The sequence below is a fragment of the Hypanus sabinus genome, chromosome 1 (assembly GCF_030144855.1).
Source record: "Hypanus sabinus isolate sHypSab1 chromosome 1, sHypSab1.hap1, whole genome shotgun sequence".
NCBI classification, from domain to species: Eukaryota; Metazoa; Chordata; class Chondrichthyes; order Myliobatiformes; family Dasyatidae; genus Hypanus; species Hypanus sabinus.
Window position 1 is genome coordinate 129,431,417 of NC_082706.1, and position 19,567 is coordinate 129,450,983.

Here is a 19,567-nt window from a genome sequence, read left to right on the forward strand (position 1 = left end):
GCCCAGAACGTAACAAAAGCTACGCTTTTCCTTGTGACTGTCAGGTCTCCTTAATGACCACAATGTAGTAGTTCCATGTACTGATCCATGCTGGAAGTTCATTACCCTTGTTTCTGGTACTTCTTGCATTAAAGTATACATTTAAATCCATCCAACTAACTTCATTGGTTATCCTTCATCATCATCTCAACATGTTGCATTTACCTTTACACCAACTGCTCTGTCCTCTGACCTATAACTTCAGTTCCCATTCCTATGATAACCTACTTTAAATTCTCCCCAAAAACTCTAGCAAACCTGCCCTCAAGGACATTGGTCTTCCTTGAGTTCAGGTTTAACACATCACTTTTGTGCAGGTCATACCTTCTCCAGAAGGGACCCCAATGATCTACACATCTGAAACCCTTCCCTCTGCAACAATTCTTTAGCTACACATTCATCTGCCAAATTATCCTTTACTTACTCTTATTTGCACATCAAGCAATCCAAGATGACTACCCTTGAGATCCTGCTTTTTAGCTTTCTACCTAGTTCCCTATATTTGGTCTTCAGGAACTTAACCCTTTTCCTAACTATGTCATTGCTACCAATATGTACCATGACTTTTGACCACCCTTCCCCTTAAGAATGTTCTGGACCTGATCTGAGATGTCACTGATCCTGGATGGTACATTGCCATGAAGGCAATGTACCATCCAGGAGTTTCTTTGATGTCCACCATTGAATTCCTTTTCACCACCATTCTCCTCCTCCCCCCCCCCTTCCCTTCTGAGCCATAGAGATAGACTCAGTGCTACAGACCTAGTTGCTGTGGCATTCCCCTAGTAGCTCGTACCTCCACAGTATCCAGAGCAGTTATTGAAAGGAACGGCTACAGGGGTACTCTGCACTGTCTGATTGTTCCCTTTCCCTCACCTAATAGTCACCCAGCAATTAACCTGGTTTTCTGCATTAATTATTCTTAAAATGTGGCCTGATCTTCATCTAAGGCACAATAATTGACAAACACAATCTGCTTAAGCTAATAACACACAAACAATTGTTCTTTTCATGTCTTTATTAAACACTTTGTTTAATCATTCACAGTCCAGGCTGGAAAAGGTATGTGAACCCTTGTAGTTAATAACTGGTAAAACCTCTTTTAGCAGCAGTAACCTCCACCAAATGTTTCCTGTAGCTGTTGATCAGACTTGCACAACAGTGAGGAGGAATTTTCTTCATACAGAATTGTTTTAGTTCATCAATATTTCTGGGTTACCTTACATGAACAGCCCTCTTCAGGTCATGCCACAGCATCTCAATTGGGTTAAGGTCTAGATTGTGACCTGGCCATTCTAAAACATGAATTTTCTTTTTAAACAATTCTTTTGATGATTTACTCTTGTGTTTTGGATCATTGTTGCATTATCTATTAAGCTTCTGGTGATGGACTACTACCTTGACATTGTGCTGTAAATGTCTTGATACAATTTTGAATTCATTATTCCCTCAGTGTTTGTAAGCTGTTCAGCCCCTAAGGCAGCAAAGCAGCCCTAAACCATGATGCTTGTTCTACCATGTTTCACAGTTGGGATGAGGTTTTGATGTTGGTGTGCAATGCACTTTTTCCTCCAAACATAGCAATGTGCACTTCGGTCAAAATGTTCAACTTTTGTCTTGTGTGGCCACAGAACATTGTCTCAGGAGTGTTGTGGAACATCCAACTGGTCTTTTGTAAACTTGATACATGCAGTAATTATTTTTTTGAAGAGCTGTAGTTTCTTCCAAGGTGTCCTTTCACGAACACCATTCTTGTTCAGTCTTTTTCTTGTAGTGGACTCATGAACAGAGACTTTATCAAGTTCTAGAGTGTTTTGCAGGTCTTTTGCTCTTACCTTTGAGCTCTTTTTCTCCCCCTTCAGCATTGCAAGTTAGTACTCTTGGTGTGATCTTTGCAGGATGCTCTCTCCTAGGGAGACTAGCAGCAGTACTGAACTTACTCTAGCTGTAGTCAATTTCTCTTACTGTGGACCGGTGAACTCTCAGGTTTTTAAGAATGCTTTTGTACCCTTTTACAGCTTCATGCATCTCTACAATTCTTCTAAGGTCCTCTGAAAATTGTTTTGATTGAGGCATGGTGCACTTAAGAGCCTAAAACATAGGAGCAGAATTAGGCTATTTGACCCATTGAGTCTGCTCCACCATTTAATCATGGCTGATCTTTTGATTTTCCCTCCTGAGCCCTATTCCCAGCTTTCTCCCCTAACCTTTGATAAAGATCTTTCTTGAGAAGAGCAGGCTGTATCAGGTCCTGACTTTGTGTGGCTATTTTATAGGGCAGGGCATCTCTACCGCAAATCTCATTTCATGGTTGATAGTTTCTTGATTAGTAAGAGTGTCAAAGGTTGTGGTAAGAAAGCAGGAGATGGGGTTGAGAGGGAATATAAATCATCCATAGAGTAGACTCTATGGGCTGAATGACAGTTTTGCTTCTTTGTATTATGGTGTTATTTGACATGTAAGTAATGAAGCTGAGCTTAAAAAGCATAGATCAAAACAGAAAGCAAATTTCAACAATAGTGTAGATCCAGCATAAAAAGACTGCAAATGTTGAAATCAAGAGGAGAAAAAACTTAGATGAATTCAGCAGGTCAGGGAGCATCTGTAAAAGCAAATGGACAGTTAGAATCAGCTCTCTTGCTATTCATGTAATTGTACCATTACTGATCGTTTGCCTCTTGACTTTTACAGATGGAATTGGTGTCAAGTATTATTTTAATTATCAAGTAAGTTGTAGACCACTTAGTGAATGGAAACAGGTCGAGTTATGATTCCTCTGTGCCTGATGGTGATGTTGATGACTGACAAACTGTACAGAGATGGAAGGAACAATTTTTAATTGCAGGAAGAGCTTGAGCTAATTAAAATTATAGTCTTTGGTGAGAATGGGAGCTAAAAGGCAGACTGAGATAGCATACTGCTGCTGATGGCACATAACTGTACTTCCTTTGAAGTTCTAGATCAATTAAGGTGTGGGGTTTTATGGTGCTCATTAGATGTAGGAGATGAATCCTTATGAAGCATGATTAAACAATGTTGGCCCTACTCTTGCAAATCATGCTTTTCTTTAATTTTCTCTTGTTTCATCTATCTAGTAACTGCAGTTGCAGCAACAGTTCAGTGAAATGTATTGCAGTAAGCTTTGCCAAATCACAGAACAATTTTGTTAGGATTTGTGATACAATTAGTAAGTGAAATGTAGTGAATACTGAGTCCCTGAGCTTGCTGCAGACTACTAAGCTATTAGCCATGAGCTGGAGTCCTGATTGTAATCCAGAACGACCACCTATCAGTGATATGAGGTGCAAAATCCATTAACTATACCTAATGGACCCCAAAATATGACAGCAATGCTTTACTGTCCTTGGAAAGTTAATGTTTTGTGGGAACATTCAATTCATTTTGCTGTTGCTCCTTTTCATGCCTGAGGTTGCTCACAAGCTGCAGATGCAAGATGCAAAGGAAGTTTTAATTGCTTTGGAGTACCTGGAAAAACTGAGTTGTGCAGAAAAACTTGGTGTTTGAAATGGGGTATAAATGGCATTGTGCTTTCTATTATCACCATTGGATGCTTGAACTGAGTGAGAAAATATGATACAATTTAAGTGAATGGTGCTAGAATATTAGAATGCTCCACATCAGAATGCTCTTTGCTCTATCCGTATGTTAAAGTAGCCATTAAAAAAAATAGAAACATAGAAAACCGACAGGACCATACAGGCCCTTTGGCCCACAATGCTGTGCTGAACATTACTGTAGAAATTACCTAGGGTTACCCATAGACCTCCACTTTTCTAAGCTCCGTGTACCTATTTCCTTGCATTGTTTGGACTAATGCTTAGTTTTTCTGTGGATCTGTATACATTTTGTATATTAAAAAACATAAGAACATCCATTTGACAAATTTGAAAATATGACTACTTAAAATCTATATTTTGCTGGAAACTATTTCACTACAAAAGAAACTGAGGTAAGTCAAGTATATTCCCCCTTTCCTCAGTTTCTTGAATTTAAAAGTGTTAATTTAGAAATATCACAGATTTTATAAGATATAACAGAAATATATTTTTGCTGCTACATTCCAAGATGTGAGAATTACCTGCATCTTGGTTAATTTCCAATTTAGTCTTGATTTGCATTGTGGAATTGCATCTAGTGTGCAAACAGTGAGGTTTCTGGAGTAGATTTCTGAGTTTTCCTGATGTGAATTCATCTTTTCCATCAATTTCTGTTGCCAGTTATTAGGTTTTATGTATGTTTAAATTTAAGTTATTCATTCTTTTCTGTTTGTAAATTTCTTAAGTGGAAGGATGCAAAGGCAGAAGATCTGATGGACTCCAAACTCAGATGTGTCTTTGAATTGCCATTTGAAAACGAGAAACCGGTGAGAGAATAATGAGACAAAATATTCGAGTTTTATTTTGATTGATACCAATCTGTTGTCTGTTTAACTTTCTGTTTATAACCCTTGAATGTCTGTAAGAGTAAATGCATATTTGATAAATGGGATAATTCATTAATTGCAAAGATATATGCTGAATTTTATGACTGAATAATTTTCCTGTTTTTTTTTTCCTTGAACAAATTGAAATATAGGAATACATTTTTAATTAATGTAGAAACACACATTGGGATATGTCACACGAATAATCTCTAATTGAGTCTAAGTCAAATGTTTGTTCAGTCTTTAAAGATGGAGTAATAAGCTAACAAGTGATATGTTAGAAGAGTCTACACTGACCAATATGCCTAACTCTGCTCATCCCATTTGCCTGTGTTTGGACCATATACCTTTAAATCTTTCCCATTACTGTACCTATCAAAATATATTTTAAATGTAATCTATTCCATTGAATTGGTTCAAGAGTTAAGTGGGCAGCCGCTTATTTGAGACGGCTCTTAAAGAACAAAAAAAATTGAGAGAATAGTTGGGATTCCCTTAGTTTATTTGGGACACTATGCTGCTTAATTGGGACAGGAGGCTATGTCGAACAGTTTCTAACTAGTATCAGTCACGTGCAGATGTTAGACATTACACCATGGTTAGAGCAAATAATTTTTAAAGAATGTCAGTGTGTGTATTCAAAAAGCAGTGATTTTTGTTACTGCCAGTTGTCGAGAAATAAACAGTAAGACAATTCAGAACTGTTTAGCTCACTGTGGTTTCAAGCATTTAGCATTAGAGGAACCAGAAATGGCTATGAGTGAAATTGAAATAATTTCACTATTTCAACAAGTTCAGACCTACAAAGAATTTGCACATATTGACATTAATCTTCAATGTTACAATGAAAATGAAAGTTTGGAAGTTGCAATCATTTGAAAATATTGTATGAAGGAATATTATACAAAAAAATCTAAGTTGATTTTGTTCATTTACAGTCAATCAAAAGAACATGACAGCATACGCTGAATGAATTCCTCAGTTGATAATTATTATGAACTATTACAGTTTTATAGTACTGTAGTAGTATTATTTGTTACTCATTTAAACATAGTTTGTTTTCTATATACCTTTCTAATTTCTATAAAATGTTGGCTAATAGGGACAGCTGCTTAATTGGATAAAATTCACTGGTTCCAGTGTGTAACTGGAATCCATTGAATTGTAATTGGATTGCCTCTGTCACCTCTGTTCCATGTACATGGAACAAGTACATAGCTTGTTCCATGTACTCACCATCCACGTGTGACTGTGCAGTAAATAATAATTCAACAACCTTCTAATGTTCTAACAGTTATTAATGGCATTTAATTTCATAAGAAATATTTACCACTCAAAGGCTTTTTCATTGAATTAATTTATATTTAAATACTGTTATTTTGACACAATTTTTCACAAAATTCTTTTTATACGGTGGATTCTGGTTAATTGGGACATATTAAAACTAGTACCTTTTGGCCCAATTAAATGGCTGTGCTAATTAGCCAAACTCATGGAAATATTTAAACGATATAAAAAAGACAAACTACTAATTAACTGAGTAGCAATTAATATATTTAGTTGAAATACGGAACAAATTAGAACACTATTAATACCTCTACAGTATTATAAAACTGTATTAGTTCCTAATAGTTATTGATGGAGGAATTCATCTGCCATGTTCTTTAAATTGTCCATAAATAAACAAAATCAGCATGGGTACCAAGTGCAGATAATGGACTGCTTTCATACAATGCTTTTGATGATTGCACCCTCCAAATCTTCATTTTCACTGTAACGTTCAAGGTGATTGTTGATACAGTTTTCCTCCGCAATCTGAAGATAAAGCGTTCCTATGAACCGGTTTGTAATCTGAAATGTCGTAAAGCGAAGAAACAATTACCATTAAATTATATGGGAAAAACTTTTGAGCATTCCCAGTCCCAAAAAAAATAACCTACCAAATCAAAGCAAATAACACATAAAGCCTAAAATAACACTAACATATAGTAAAAGCAGGAATGATATGATAAATTTACACCCTATATAAAGTAGAAATATTGTAGGTACGGTGTAGTTTCACTTATCAAACTCGGGAAGACCGTGAGTGAAAATCAATTTGGAGAAAAAAAATCAGCACATACACGCATACGTACGCACATGCGTAAGCACGTACACGCATGCGCAAACAACTGCCCGCACAAGGCTTCACGGTCTTTGTAGTCTCTCTCAGGGTAAACACACGTATAAAGCAGGCATCTTTTTTTCGTAAAAGCGAAAATCCTCTGGTTAGCGAAAACAGGTACTAATGTAAGTCTTTCGTAACAGCGAGTTGTCGTAAATCGAACGTTCGAAAAGCGGGGGCCACCTGTATGTTCAAATTCTTTATAATTCCTAACTTGTTGAAGTAGTGAAATCATTTCAGTTTCACTGATATTTCTGGCATCACCAAGCCTGAAAGCTAGAAATTGCAGTGAGTAAGGTAGTCCCAGATCTTCTTGCTGCTTATTTCTCACCAACTATCTGTGAGAGTGACAAAAATCACTGCATTTTGAACACAGACACACTCAACTAATGCTATTTTAAAAACTAATTGCTCTAAGCATAGTATACAGTTAAACGGCCACGCAAGTCCATGTGATTGACATTAGTTAGAAAGTGTTCAGCATGTCCCCTGTCCCAGTTAAGTGGCATAGTGTCCCAAATAAACAAAGGGAATACCAGCTATTTTCTAGATTCAGTTTTTGTTCCTCAGAGTTGTCCTGATTGACCGATGGCTTAATTCACTGGAATCTACTGTATATCCAATATGAAACATCCTTTAAGATTAAGAACAGAATTATGAAAGTTCATACTTGTGAGAAAGCAAATTTTTATTGCCCCTTGAAGCATTTGGTTCATTTTTTGTCTCTTAGTTTATGGTTCATTGACATTTTCTATAGTAAAAAAAACCAGTTCCTTTTACAGGACTCTGAAATGGCCGAATGTGTTTCTCTTTTACCTGGATGGTTTGTCACTATTATCATTTGCCTTATTTCCTGTTCTCCCCTGAACTTGGTACCCATCATTTTTCATTAGCCAAAAAGCAAAAATAAAATTCCAAAGTATATGTAGTAGTATTTTTAATTTAATTTTATGTGTGCTCTGAGTATTTTAATAGCATTATTGCAAGAGATTGTAATAATACAGAAGTGGTTTATGATCTTAATAGTTCATTAATAACTAAAATGGAGGTGCTATTGATGATTAAATGACCCCAAATTGCATTTGGAGATTTTCTTAATTCTTCAAAACATTAGAGGGATAGACATCTAATTAAAGAGCTGTATACCTTTTTATTTACTAAAAGTGCAAATGCATACTGTATAAAGCATCATTGTGACCAGCATTGTGTTATACTGAACTTAATGAAGTAATTGAATTAGTGATTTGTGATTTATGCAAGTCATGTAATAACAGACTTGGTTCATAAGAAGGGCATGCATTTTTTATAATCTTGTGTATATATTTTTAAATATACCCCCTTCTGTAAATATGCCATTGGTAACAGTGGACAAAACTTTTGTCAATTGATTGGGATAATTGAATCAAATCCAGCAGAAGAGTGTGCTATCTATAAAAATAAACTACATTCTTTCAAATAATATTTGCTTTTCTTTTGGACCTCAAAGAAATGCAAGCTCTGCTTATAACAGTCAAAAGAAAAGCTAGTTATTACTGCATGTATCTGAAGTGTTTTTTTTCTATGTAGCAGAACGAGATTGTAGAGTTCGACCTGTTAGGCAGTGATTTAGACACCCAATTAGATACAGGAAAGATGGATCTGCACAGCTTTGTGCACTATTATGACAGTTCTCGACTACCTCCACGTGCTGTATCCACACCAGGAAGTGGGCTCAGGTTTCACAAGTCAGTTCGTGGTGGCATCCGTCAGACTCCAAGCAATGATAGCCATAGAAGTGACCTGCAGGGATTTGTATCTTCTGCAGCAAGTGAAGTCAGAATGCAAAAGGTCCAGGTCTGTGCTAGTGAGAAAGGATTACTGCAAATATTGCAGCAAGAATTGTACAGTGGATTCCTGTTGTCATTTTTTTGAGGAAAAATTAGTTGATATATTGTCACTTATGTACAATGTATTTATGTCTGATCATTTTTTCATTCAAATTGAGATGCAATGGTCTTGCTTTCCCCAGATGGAATGCAAAGGGGACAATGTTATAAATTTTGAGGGATTTGCGAGCTAGTATGACAAAAACAAAATTGCAACATAACCTGAACAATTAAATTCAGGAAACTGACAAAAAGACAGTAAGAGGAGTCCACTGTTCTTTTGTTTGCATTATGTTTGACATTTTTGCAGAAGGTGGATAAGATATTTTGGATTCTGAATTGTAGTCTTTGTATATGCATAAGTAATAGAGTAGAATTTTAATTTGGTTTTAATCTTCTGAGCCAGTACTTTGCAGTTGTAAAAGTTAATAGATGAAAATAGCAACACCTCATTTTCCGTCTAGGTAGCCTCCAACCTGATGGCATGAACATCAATTTCTCCTTCTGGTAATATTTTTCCCTTTCACTTCCCTCTTTTTCTATTCCCCACTCTGGCCTCTTACTCTTCTCCTCACATGCCTATTTCCTTCCTCTGGTGCCTCTCCTTTCTCCCCAGTCCACTCTCCTATCAGATTCCTCCTCCTCCAGCCTTTTACCTTTCCCACCTACCTGGTTTCACCTATCACTGAGCTAGTCTTCTTTCCCCTTTCCCCACCTTTTTTATTCTGGCATCTTCCCTTTCCTTTCCAGTTGTGAAGAAGGGTCTCAGCCCAAAACTTTGGCTGTTCATTCATTTCCATCTGCTGAGTTCCTCCAGCACTTTGTATGTGTTGCAGCAGATAAATGTATTGAGCAGCAATTATCAAACATGGTTTAATTGGACAAATAACAGATGTATTTGCAAAATGTGATTAAAAAATGTTGATAGTAGCAAGTAGCATCTTAAATATTGCTATTTTTCAAGTATTGCCATATTTCTACTTCTGAAATGTGGAAAATACATGAAAGACGTAACAGATTTGTATAACATAGTAGTTGAATGTTTGCACAAAAGGAACTATCAAAAATTTTTCCTATTTGATATTAATTGAGATGACAAATGTACTGTGATTATTTGAGGGATTCTTTTTGAAGAGTTAATACAAGCTAAAGTTCAAAATTTCGAGTATCACACTTTATATTAATCTAGTTTGTTTTTATAACTGATTTTATAAATATAGCGTGCAGATTTTGTGTATTTTATGCCACTGTTCTGTAAAATTAATTTTCATATGTCTAATGATTCTATCTGAAAATCTTCACAGAATGATCTAGAAATAAATAAATCTGCTGCAGTAACGAATGCTCCTAAATCAGAAGGTCCAGCAATACCAAAATCAGCCAGTACTTCAATGGATGACACAGAAGTGAAAAAATTAATGGAGGAATGCAAGAGGCTTCAAGCTGAATTGGTGAAAATAACAGATGAGAATCTACAGTTAAAAGTAAGCCATTATGAATTGATACAAAAAAAAAGCCTTGGAATATATAAGGCATTCATTCCTGAAGGTGATAAATTGGAGAGTAATACTCTTAATACTAAGTGATTAGTGGCAGATTCTGGAACTTTGCAAGTAAAAGATGCAATAAATGAGAGGATATAAGTTTTGTATCTCAAACAGATTTTGAGATGGGGGAGGGAAGAAACTGAGAATGAGCTAGTACTCCATTTTAAGTTGACTAGGGAATAGGCTCCCAGCTCTGCATATAACTCCCCATGATCAAACTAGTATAATTGGGAGCTTTAGTATTATGCTCATGACTGCCTGACTCAAGCGTACGTTTTACAATATTTTTAAGAACAATTTCAATTCTTGCATTTGCGAGGGGTTAACAATTTGTATTCAATCTTGCATTCTGCTGACAATTATGAAAATTTATGTCATAATCATATAACTTAAAATGGCTAACATTACTTTATGATAAAATTATTAGTAAGAACAGATGGATTGTTTGCCTCTTCAATTAGCATCAACTCTGTAAACGAGATAAAAATCTGATGGTGTTACAGGTAAGATACTGGCATGGATAGAGGAATGGCTGACAGGCAGGAGGCAGCAAGTGGGAATAAAGGGGGCTTTTTCTGGTTGGCTGCCAGTGACTAGTGGTGTTCCTGAGGTCATTATTGGGACTGCTACTTTTCACATTGTCAGTGATTTGGATAATGGATTTTATGGCTTTGTGGCAAAGTTTGGATGATACGAAGATGGGTGGAGGGTTAGGTAGTGCTGAGGAAGCAATATGATTGCAGCAAGACCTGGACGAACTGGAAGAATGGGCAAAAGAGTGGTAGATGGAATACAATGTTGGGAAATGTGCAAGAATGCATTTTGGTAAAAGGAACGATAGTGCAGACTATTATCTAAATGGGGAGAAGGTTCAAACATCAGAGGTGTAGAGGAACTGGGAGTCCTCATTCAGGACACCCAAAAGGTTAATTCACAGGATGAGTTTATGGTAAAGAAAACAAATGCAATGTTGGTATTTGTTTCAAGCGGAATAGAATGTAAAAGCAATGGGATAACACTGAGCCTTTATTAAACGCTAGTCAGGCCACACAGAGTATTGTCAACAGTTTTGGGCCTCATATTGCAGAAGGGATGTGTTGTAGTTGGAGAGAGTCCAGAGGAAGTTCACGAGGATGATTCCAGAAATGAAGGGATTAACATGAGGAACTTTTGGCAGATTTGGGCATGTACTCACTGGAATGTAGAAGAGTGCGGGGAGGATCTCATTGAAACCTACTGAATGTTGAAAGGACTAGATAGGGTGGCTCTGGAGAGGATGTTTCCTATGGTGGGGGTATCCAGAACTAGAGGGCACAGACTCAAATTTGAGGGGTGACCTTTTAAAACAGAGGTAAAGAAGAATTTTTTTTCCTAGCCAGAGAATAGTGAATTTCTGGAATGCTTTACCACAGATCACGGTGGAGGCCAAATCCGTGCATATATTTAAGGTGGAAGTTGATAGTTTCCTGATTAGTCAGGGCATCAAAGGATATGGCAAGAAGACAGGTGTATGGAGTTGAATGGGATCTGGGATCAACCGTGATGGATTGGTGGAGCAGACTTGATGGGCTGATCAGCCTAATTCTGCTCCTGTCTTATGGCCTCATGGCCCATCAGGATTTTGTATGTTTCAAACCTCCCTCGTTCTTATAAAAAGAACATCGACTTAAACTGTTAGCCTCAATCTCATTTGAACTGCCTCCAATACTACAATATTTTTCTGGGGAAGGGGACTAAAGTAATATGCCTCAATCGTAGCAACACTTTCCTATTTTTAAATTCCAGACTTTTTGCAATAAAGCTTAAAGCTTTCTTTCAGCCACAAAGCTTGTGCAAACAATCTAACAAAATGCACATGTGGAAGTCACTGTTTTATTTACTATCTTTTCATTATCCATTCACAGTTTAATACTTAAATAAAATGATAACACTTTCATATTAATTTGGAATTGCGACTTTTATTTTGAAATGCTACCTTGCATGGGAATTGTAACCTTTCTACTCTTTATAGGAGTTCAAAATGATACCTTCAACTTTCAGCTTTCTCTTGTGTCATGACTTTTCTTGTCCCTTGGGACCAAATTGGGTGCATGACTGCACTAGATTAATTTTCAAATCTTCATTTTACTCTTATAATTTAATGCCAAACTGTTTAATTAAAGTTAGTTTTGAATTTTTTTGTACACAGTTGTAAATGAATATTGATATCTGGGGGAAATTGGACAATCTTTAAATGTTTCTGTATAATTAGCTATTCAGTTATTTGAATGTGAAATGTATCAGTTCAAATATTCATGTTAACTACCACTCAGTAAAATATTAAATATTTTTACAGTACTTGTGCAAAAGTTTTATTTAATTAATTTTGTTTTAGTTATATTTTGTCTTGTGCATTAGTATGTCAGTAGAAAAGAGCACATTTTAGATTTCCAAAGTGTAAATTTTCATTTAAATGATAGAGAAATTTTTGCATTTTGTTAAAGAAAGTAGCATATCAAGTCGTAGATCAATTTTCAAATTAAAAACCCCATTACTTTTTAGGTATATAACACAGTGCGTGATTAAACGAAGGTAACAAAACAGAATGCTAATGATCAATGAGATAGAGTTCTCTTTCCAATATTTTTATTAATTTACATATAGGAATACAGTACAAGGCAAAAATATAAATCAATATATTATACTAAATTGCATATAAAGACTCCTGACCCTATATTCGTATAGATTAATTAATTTGTAACATTGAAATATAGTAATTTTATTATATAAAAAATCTAACACACTACCAAGACCGAAGCTGATTAGTAAAGAAAAAAGGGAAAAAAAATTAGTCATCATCTGTGCTTTAACAGCAAATCAAAGGTTTAGAAAATAATTCAGAAAAGGTCCCCACAATGTTTAAAAGTCTTGACTAGATTCAGAGATTGAACATTGAATCTTCTCTAAATTTATTTTAAGTACATTTCCTAAAAGTTCTGATAAGAACCTACTAGATTTACTTTTTAATTTGAAACCTTTTTATAATGGACCTATATCTGATATTTATAATATGTTGTTGGGAATGAGAAGTGTTCCTTTAGATAAAAATAAAAAATCTTTGGGAACAAGATTTATAGACTTCAATTTCTGAGGAAACTTGGAATCAAATTGGTTAACACTTTATCGTTATGTGCCCGGCACTGTCTCCTACAATGACCAATTGTCCTGTTTTTATTTAGATATATCTCCGTATTGTGATAAATATAGTAATGGAGAAGCTTCACTCATTCATATGTTTTGGACATGTCTGAGACTTGGAAAATATTGGAAAGGATTATTTCAAACTTTCTCGATACCTTTCAAAGTAAACTTTAAGCCTAATCCTTTGATAGTTTTATTTGGTATTGTTGGAGGAAAGGATATTATTTTGGAGTCACCTGATTTGCACATTCTGGCTTTTATTTCTCTTATGGCCAGAAGGACGCTCTTGCTTAAATGGAAAGACGCGGCCCCTCCTGTTCACGCCCAATAGTTATGTGATGTCATGTTTAAATTTAGAGATAATGAGTTGAATGAACTAAACTGATTAACTGCAACTGAAATTGATGTAGAAGGAATCAAACTGGGTGAAGGACAGCTAACCTAAAAGATGAAGGTATGACAGATGTGACAGTTCTAACCTTCAAATCATTAATTTTTACACCATGGCCGGAGTGAACATAGCAACAAGACACAAAGTGGTCATCCTGCATTAGCAAGGTCTCTCCCAAACTGATATTTTGCAGCAGACTGGTTTCAGCACAAAGAAACAGGCAAGGTTGAGGACCAAGAATGCACTGATCAGCCACAGACACTGAGTGCAGCAGGCAAGAGATACATCAAACTGAAGTCTGAATTCAAAGAAGTCCAGCACTGCTATCAGCTCTGAGCTCACAAAAACCACTGGAATCCAGTACACCCTTCTACAGTCCAGTGAAGTCTTGACAAAAGTGGTCTTCCTGGAAGAGTTGCTGCCAAAAAGCTATTCCTCCGAAGTAGAAATAAGCCAAGACACTCAACTACGCACAAAAGCACAAGGATTTTGGTGCTGAACAATGGCAGCGTGGTCTAAACTGCTGAGTTAAAATTTTAGTTTTTTTGGCTTAAGTAGGAGGCATTTTGTCCATAAAAGAGCTGGAGAGTGCTACATGAGTATCTGCAGCCAACAGTAAAGCACGGTGGAGGTTCACTGCAGGTTTGGGCTGTATTTCTGCAAATGGAGTTTATGATCCTAGATGCTGAGAAGTACAGAACAATGACCCCAACCAAACTCATGGCTAAGGTCTTAAAGAACTTTCTTCAGTGAAAGGAAGAATGAGGAGTTCTGCAACAGATTATGGCCTTCTCGAAGCCCTGATCTCAACATTATCGAGGCTGTCTTGAATTACCTGAAGAGATTGAAGCATTGAGACAGCCATAGCCTGCAGAAGAACTGTGGCAGATTCTCTAAGATGCATGGAACAACCTATCGGCTGATTTACTTATAAAACTGTACCACAATATATCTAAGAGAATTGATGCAGTTTTAAAAGGCAAAGGATGATCACACCAAATATTGATTTGATTTAGTTTTTATACTGCACTTTGTAGGAACTTTTTGATATTTATAAATTTTTCAATACATTATTTTTGAAAACGTTCACTTTACAGCAATTTTCTTAAATGTGCCTGAGACTTTTACACACTACTATATATGCTCTTTAGTGATGTTATACAGCTGATTTGACAGTTGAAGGAGCAAACCATCAATCATTTATGTGGTGAAATGGCACATAATACTATAAGTAGATGTGCCATTGTCTTGCCTGCAATTTCTTTTAAACTATTGTGTGCTTTGTTTAATTGGTAATAATTCAAATCTGAAGAATTAATTCCTTTTCACTGATAATATCTCTAATATAAACACCTGCATAAGTATTTTCATTTCAGTTATGAAAAATATATCATCCTTAAGTAGACTTTGAACCCAGCTCTTTTTAAACCGGGAGAGCACTTCCCATTTTTCATCTGCTTTCTTTTTACATTCTTGTGATTAATTTGTCTAATTGAATGCATTAATTTGAACTTCTGAAAACATCATATTCTAAATTTTGTATGTCTCAATAACTTGCATTTACTGCATAACTATTATCATTTTGATATAAATGCCAATTCTTAAAGTGCTTAATATAGGAGGAAAGGTTTATTTTGTTTGTCTGGCAATTGTTCATGAGATCTATATGCATTGTACAATGGTGCTAGAAAGTTTTTGAATGCTTTTGAATTTTCTGCACAAATATGACCTAAAATGTGATCAGATCTTCATGCAATTCGTAAAACTAGATAAAGAGAATCCAATTAAATAAATAACACAAAAAACTTTGTACTTATTCATTTATTTATTGAGAGAACTGTTCCAATATTACAGGTCGCCTTTCACTAATCCGGCACCATTGGGACCTGCAGAGTGCCGGATCACATTAAGTAATAGCTAACTACCTCATTGTACCTTTAAAATATCATGTAAATCAGTACAAGTTAGATAATAATGAAACAAATATTAAATGAGTAGCAAGTGAAATTTTAATGAAGTAATATACTGTACAGGCACGGATAAAATAAAGGGTACAGGTAAATGTACAGGAATTAACTTATACAGAACAGTTGAGCACTTCTGCTTCTAAAGTGAGACGTTTAGTATACCTTCAGGCAAAGTCATGTGCTTGCAGGTGTGGTGTTGTCAGGATCATCAACATCTTCATCTTGAAAAATGAGTGAAGCGTCAGGAACTGGTGCTGAAACTGGCGCAACAGCTTCTTCAAAAACTGTTGGTGTTGGTGGCAGCACATCAAGGTGAGCAGAAGCAGAAGTCAGAGGAAGGAGGTTTTCTGTACGCCATATTTCATGCGACTGCCAGGTGGCCAGGGATTCAGTGCTGGGCTCTTCCCTCTTCACTCGCAGTTACTGAGGGAATCCTCGTTAGTTTCTTTTCCTCTGCTTAGTAATATGCTTAAATTCAGCGGGTCGCCACATCTGATCTGAGGTTGTAGACAGCACAGAATGGAGCGCCGGCTGGGTGATGCCGGAGGGCAGTGCGCGACTACTGGCAGGCGACCAAGAAGGTGGACCGATGTAGCACGGGCCAGCTCCCCTGCTGCTGGCTGGTGAGACAGGCAGGTGCCGGGTAGCCACGCCTCATGCAAGTGATACTCATAAATGCAAGAAAACAAGCAGGAATTGCCTATCTGTGCTTACAAGAGCGTGCCAATACGTGAACAGATCTAGTGCAACCAAAATAATGTGCAGCAGATTGTATGGTGACCCAAGAAATTTGAAATTACAGTTGCGTGGAAAATTGAAGGAACCGGATTACAGGTAGTCAGATTAGTGAAGGTTGACTGCACATGTATTTGTTGGGGAAAAAAAATGTAACTTTAAGTAACTGGTGTGTGGTGTGACCCTCCCCAACCCCACTTGTTAAGCAATAACTTCACCAAATGTTTCTGGTAACTGTTGATCAGTCCTGTACATCAGCTTCAAGGAATTTTAGGCCATTCCTCCTTGCAAAACTGCTTCAGGCACTGGATGTTGGTGGACCTCCTTGCATGAACTGCTTGCTTCAAGTCCTACCACAACATTTTGATAGGATTAAGGTAATCCAAAACGTGAAATTTCTTCTGTTTTACCCGTTCTTTGGTAGACTGACTTGTACATTCAGGGTTGTTGTCTTGCTACATGACCCACTTTCTCTTGAGTTTCACTTCATGGACAGATACCAGGATGTTTTCCTGTAGAATTTGCTGGTACAGTCTGCCATCCTTATCCGCAGGGATTGGTTCCAGGACCCCTCGCGGATACCAAAAAACGGGGATGCACAAGTCCCTTATTCAACCTGACTCAATGAGGTGGACCTTGGGACCCAGCAGAACCCCAGACCTTATTTGACCCGTTTCAGTGCGGTGGACATTAGGACCTGGCGGTAGAGCTCTGAACCCGCAGTGTTTCTGTTCAGGAAAATGATCACGATTGAAAATAAAGTGGAAATAATAAAGCGATCGGAAAGAGCTGAAACACCATCGGTCATTGGAAAAGTGTTAGGCTACGTTAGTCAATAATCGGAACAATTTTAAAGGATAAAGTGAGAAAGGCTCTGCCCTGATGAAAACTACAATTATTACTAAACCACGCAGCGGTTTAATTATTGGTTTTTTGGGGTTTGGGGTTTTTGATCCTCTACATCAGTCCGGCACGGTGGAGAGCGCGCTCGGGAGCAGTCTGTCACTGGATTGAACTCGGGAACTTCCATTCCCGATCCCGGCGCTGAAACATATGTACTTAAGTGTTTTATTTGCATAGAGAGGTAAAATATATACTAAGACAATAGTTTGACTAACTGATGCTAAATAATACCGGATGTACCTGTTCCAACTTACTTAGTAAGAGAACTTCTGATTTTTTTCGATCCCAAACCACGATAATCCACACACATCTCCCTGTATACTTTAAATCATCTCTAGATTACTTATAATACGTAATACAATGTAAATGCTATGTAAAATAATTGTTATACTGCATTGTTTAGGGAATAATGACAAGAAAAAAAGTCTGTACATGCTCGAACAACAAGTGCTGGAAGAGCACTTCCGGGTTTTCACGGTTGGTTGAATTCGCGCCTGCGGAATTTGTGGATAAGGAGGGCCAACTGTACAATTCAGAATTCATGGTTCCATCATTGATGGCAAGCCATCCTGGTCCTGAGGCAGCAAAGCAGGCTCAAACCATGACACTGCCACCACCATGTTTCACAGGTGGGATGTGGTTCTTGTGTTGGAATACAGTGTTTGCTTTTTGCCAAACAACGCTTCTCATTTAAGCTAAAAAGTTCTATTTTGGACTCATCCATCCACAGAACATTCTTCAAATAGTCTTCTGTCTTATTCATGTGGTCTTTAGCAAACTTTAGACAGGCAGCAATGTTCTTGAAGAGTAGTGGCTTTCTCCTTGCCATGTACACCATTGTTGTTGGGTACTTGCCTGATGATAGACTCTTGAACATGACATTAGCCAATGCAAGAGCAGTGTGTAGCTCCTTGGATGTTACCCTGGGGTTCTTGGTGACCTCCTGGAATATTACATACCTTGTTCTTGGAGTGATTTTTGTTGGTCGAGCACTCCTGTAGAGAGTAACAAAGGTACTGAATTTCCTCCATTTGTACACCATCTGTCTGACTGTGGATCGGTAGAGCCCAAACTCTTTAGAAATGGTTTTGTATCCTCTTCCAGCTTGGTGAGCATCAAAAATTTTTTATCTGAGGACCTCAGAAATCTTCTTTGATTGAGGCATGGCACATTTCCAAAACCCTGTGTGGTGAAAATCAGCCTTTGATAGTGAAGGCCCAGGTTTATGATCTTTAAATAGTGCTGGGCCCCCACAGCTGATTGTCATCCCATTGATTGAAACACTTGACTCTTAATTTTCCCATTAAATGAACTGATAATTCTAGAGGTTCACATACTGTTCCCAACAAATTAATGTAATATTGGGTCATTTTATTCAATAAATAAATGAACAAGTATATATTTTTGTCTTACTTATTTAATTGGGTTCTCTTTGTCTAGTTTTAGGACTTGCATGAAGATCTGATCATATTTAGGTCATTTTATACAAAAACAGAGAAAATTCTAAAGGGCTCACAAACTTACTAGCACTATTGCATACATTTTCCATCCTAGGGAATGCTGCCACTCATTTTTCTTACATCAGGTTTTAAATGTTTTAAAGTTTTTGTTTTGTTCATTTGATAAATATTTCCTACCCTTGGTGACTTGGATAACATTGTTAATATTACCCTACTTATTGGTTTCTAACAAAGTTTCTTAATTCTGAAGTAGTCAGTTTAAGTTGGATGAAAATTATTTTAAAAAGAGATCAGGGTGAGTGAGCTTCTCCTGGAATGGCAGTTAAAAATAAGGTGTTGATTTTGTCTCAAATTCATATTTTTCTTGTTGAAATCTGTCAAAAGCTTTTTTCAGATTGAATGTACTTACTTTTGCCACATTTTGGTGTACTTTTGTGCCATATGGAATCGCTATAGCAGAAGACTAAATGGGGATTGTGTTACTTGTTCACACTAAGAAATGTTTAAAGGGTGCCATGGTAGAGTAGTGGTTAGTGTGACGCAGTTACAAAGTTTGGAGTTCAATTCCAGTGTCATCTGTAAGGAGTCTGTATGTCCTACCTGTGGAGTACATGGATTTTCTTCTGGCGCTCTGGTTTCCTCCCACAGTCCAAAGCCATACCAGTTGTTAGGTTAATTGGTCATTGTAAATTGTCCTGTTTATAGTGTTATAGTGTTGAATCGAGAGTTGCTGGGGCAGCACAGCTCTAAGGGTCTACTGCACGCTGTTATCTCTAAATGAACAAATGTTTTTTTGTGTATATAGCTATTGAAATACTTCTGGCAATATTGTGACCTGTCTTTGTGTTTTTATTGTGAATTATATTGTGTTT

At 36.8% G+C, this 19,567-nt stretch overlaps 1 protein-coding gene across 6 annotated transcripts in view; it reads left to right on the forward strand.

Annotated features, from left to right (window-relative positions):
- The window catches only part of vapal (VAMP (vesicle-associated membrane protein)-associated protein A, like), an 81,290-nt gene that overhangs the window by 59,886 nt on the left and 1,837 nt on the right, over positions 1-19,567 (forward strand). For 4 of the 6 annotated variants that reach the window (XM_059976325.1, XM_059976352.1, XM_059976344.1 and 1 more), the window contains 3 exons: positions 4,343-4,423; positions 9,817-9,996; positions 17,639-17,864. In XM_059976325.1, the coding sequence (XP_059832308.1) occupies positions 4,343-4,423; positions 9,817-9,996; positions 17,639-17,864 (487 nt within the window). Of the gene's footprint in view, positions 1-4,342; positions 4,424-8,213; positions 9,775-9,816; positions 9,997-17,638; positions 17,865-19,567 lie in introns of those variants that run through there. The other 2 variants (XM_059976337.1, XM_059976331.1) reach the window with 2 other exon arrangements.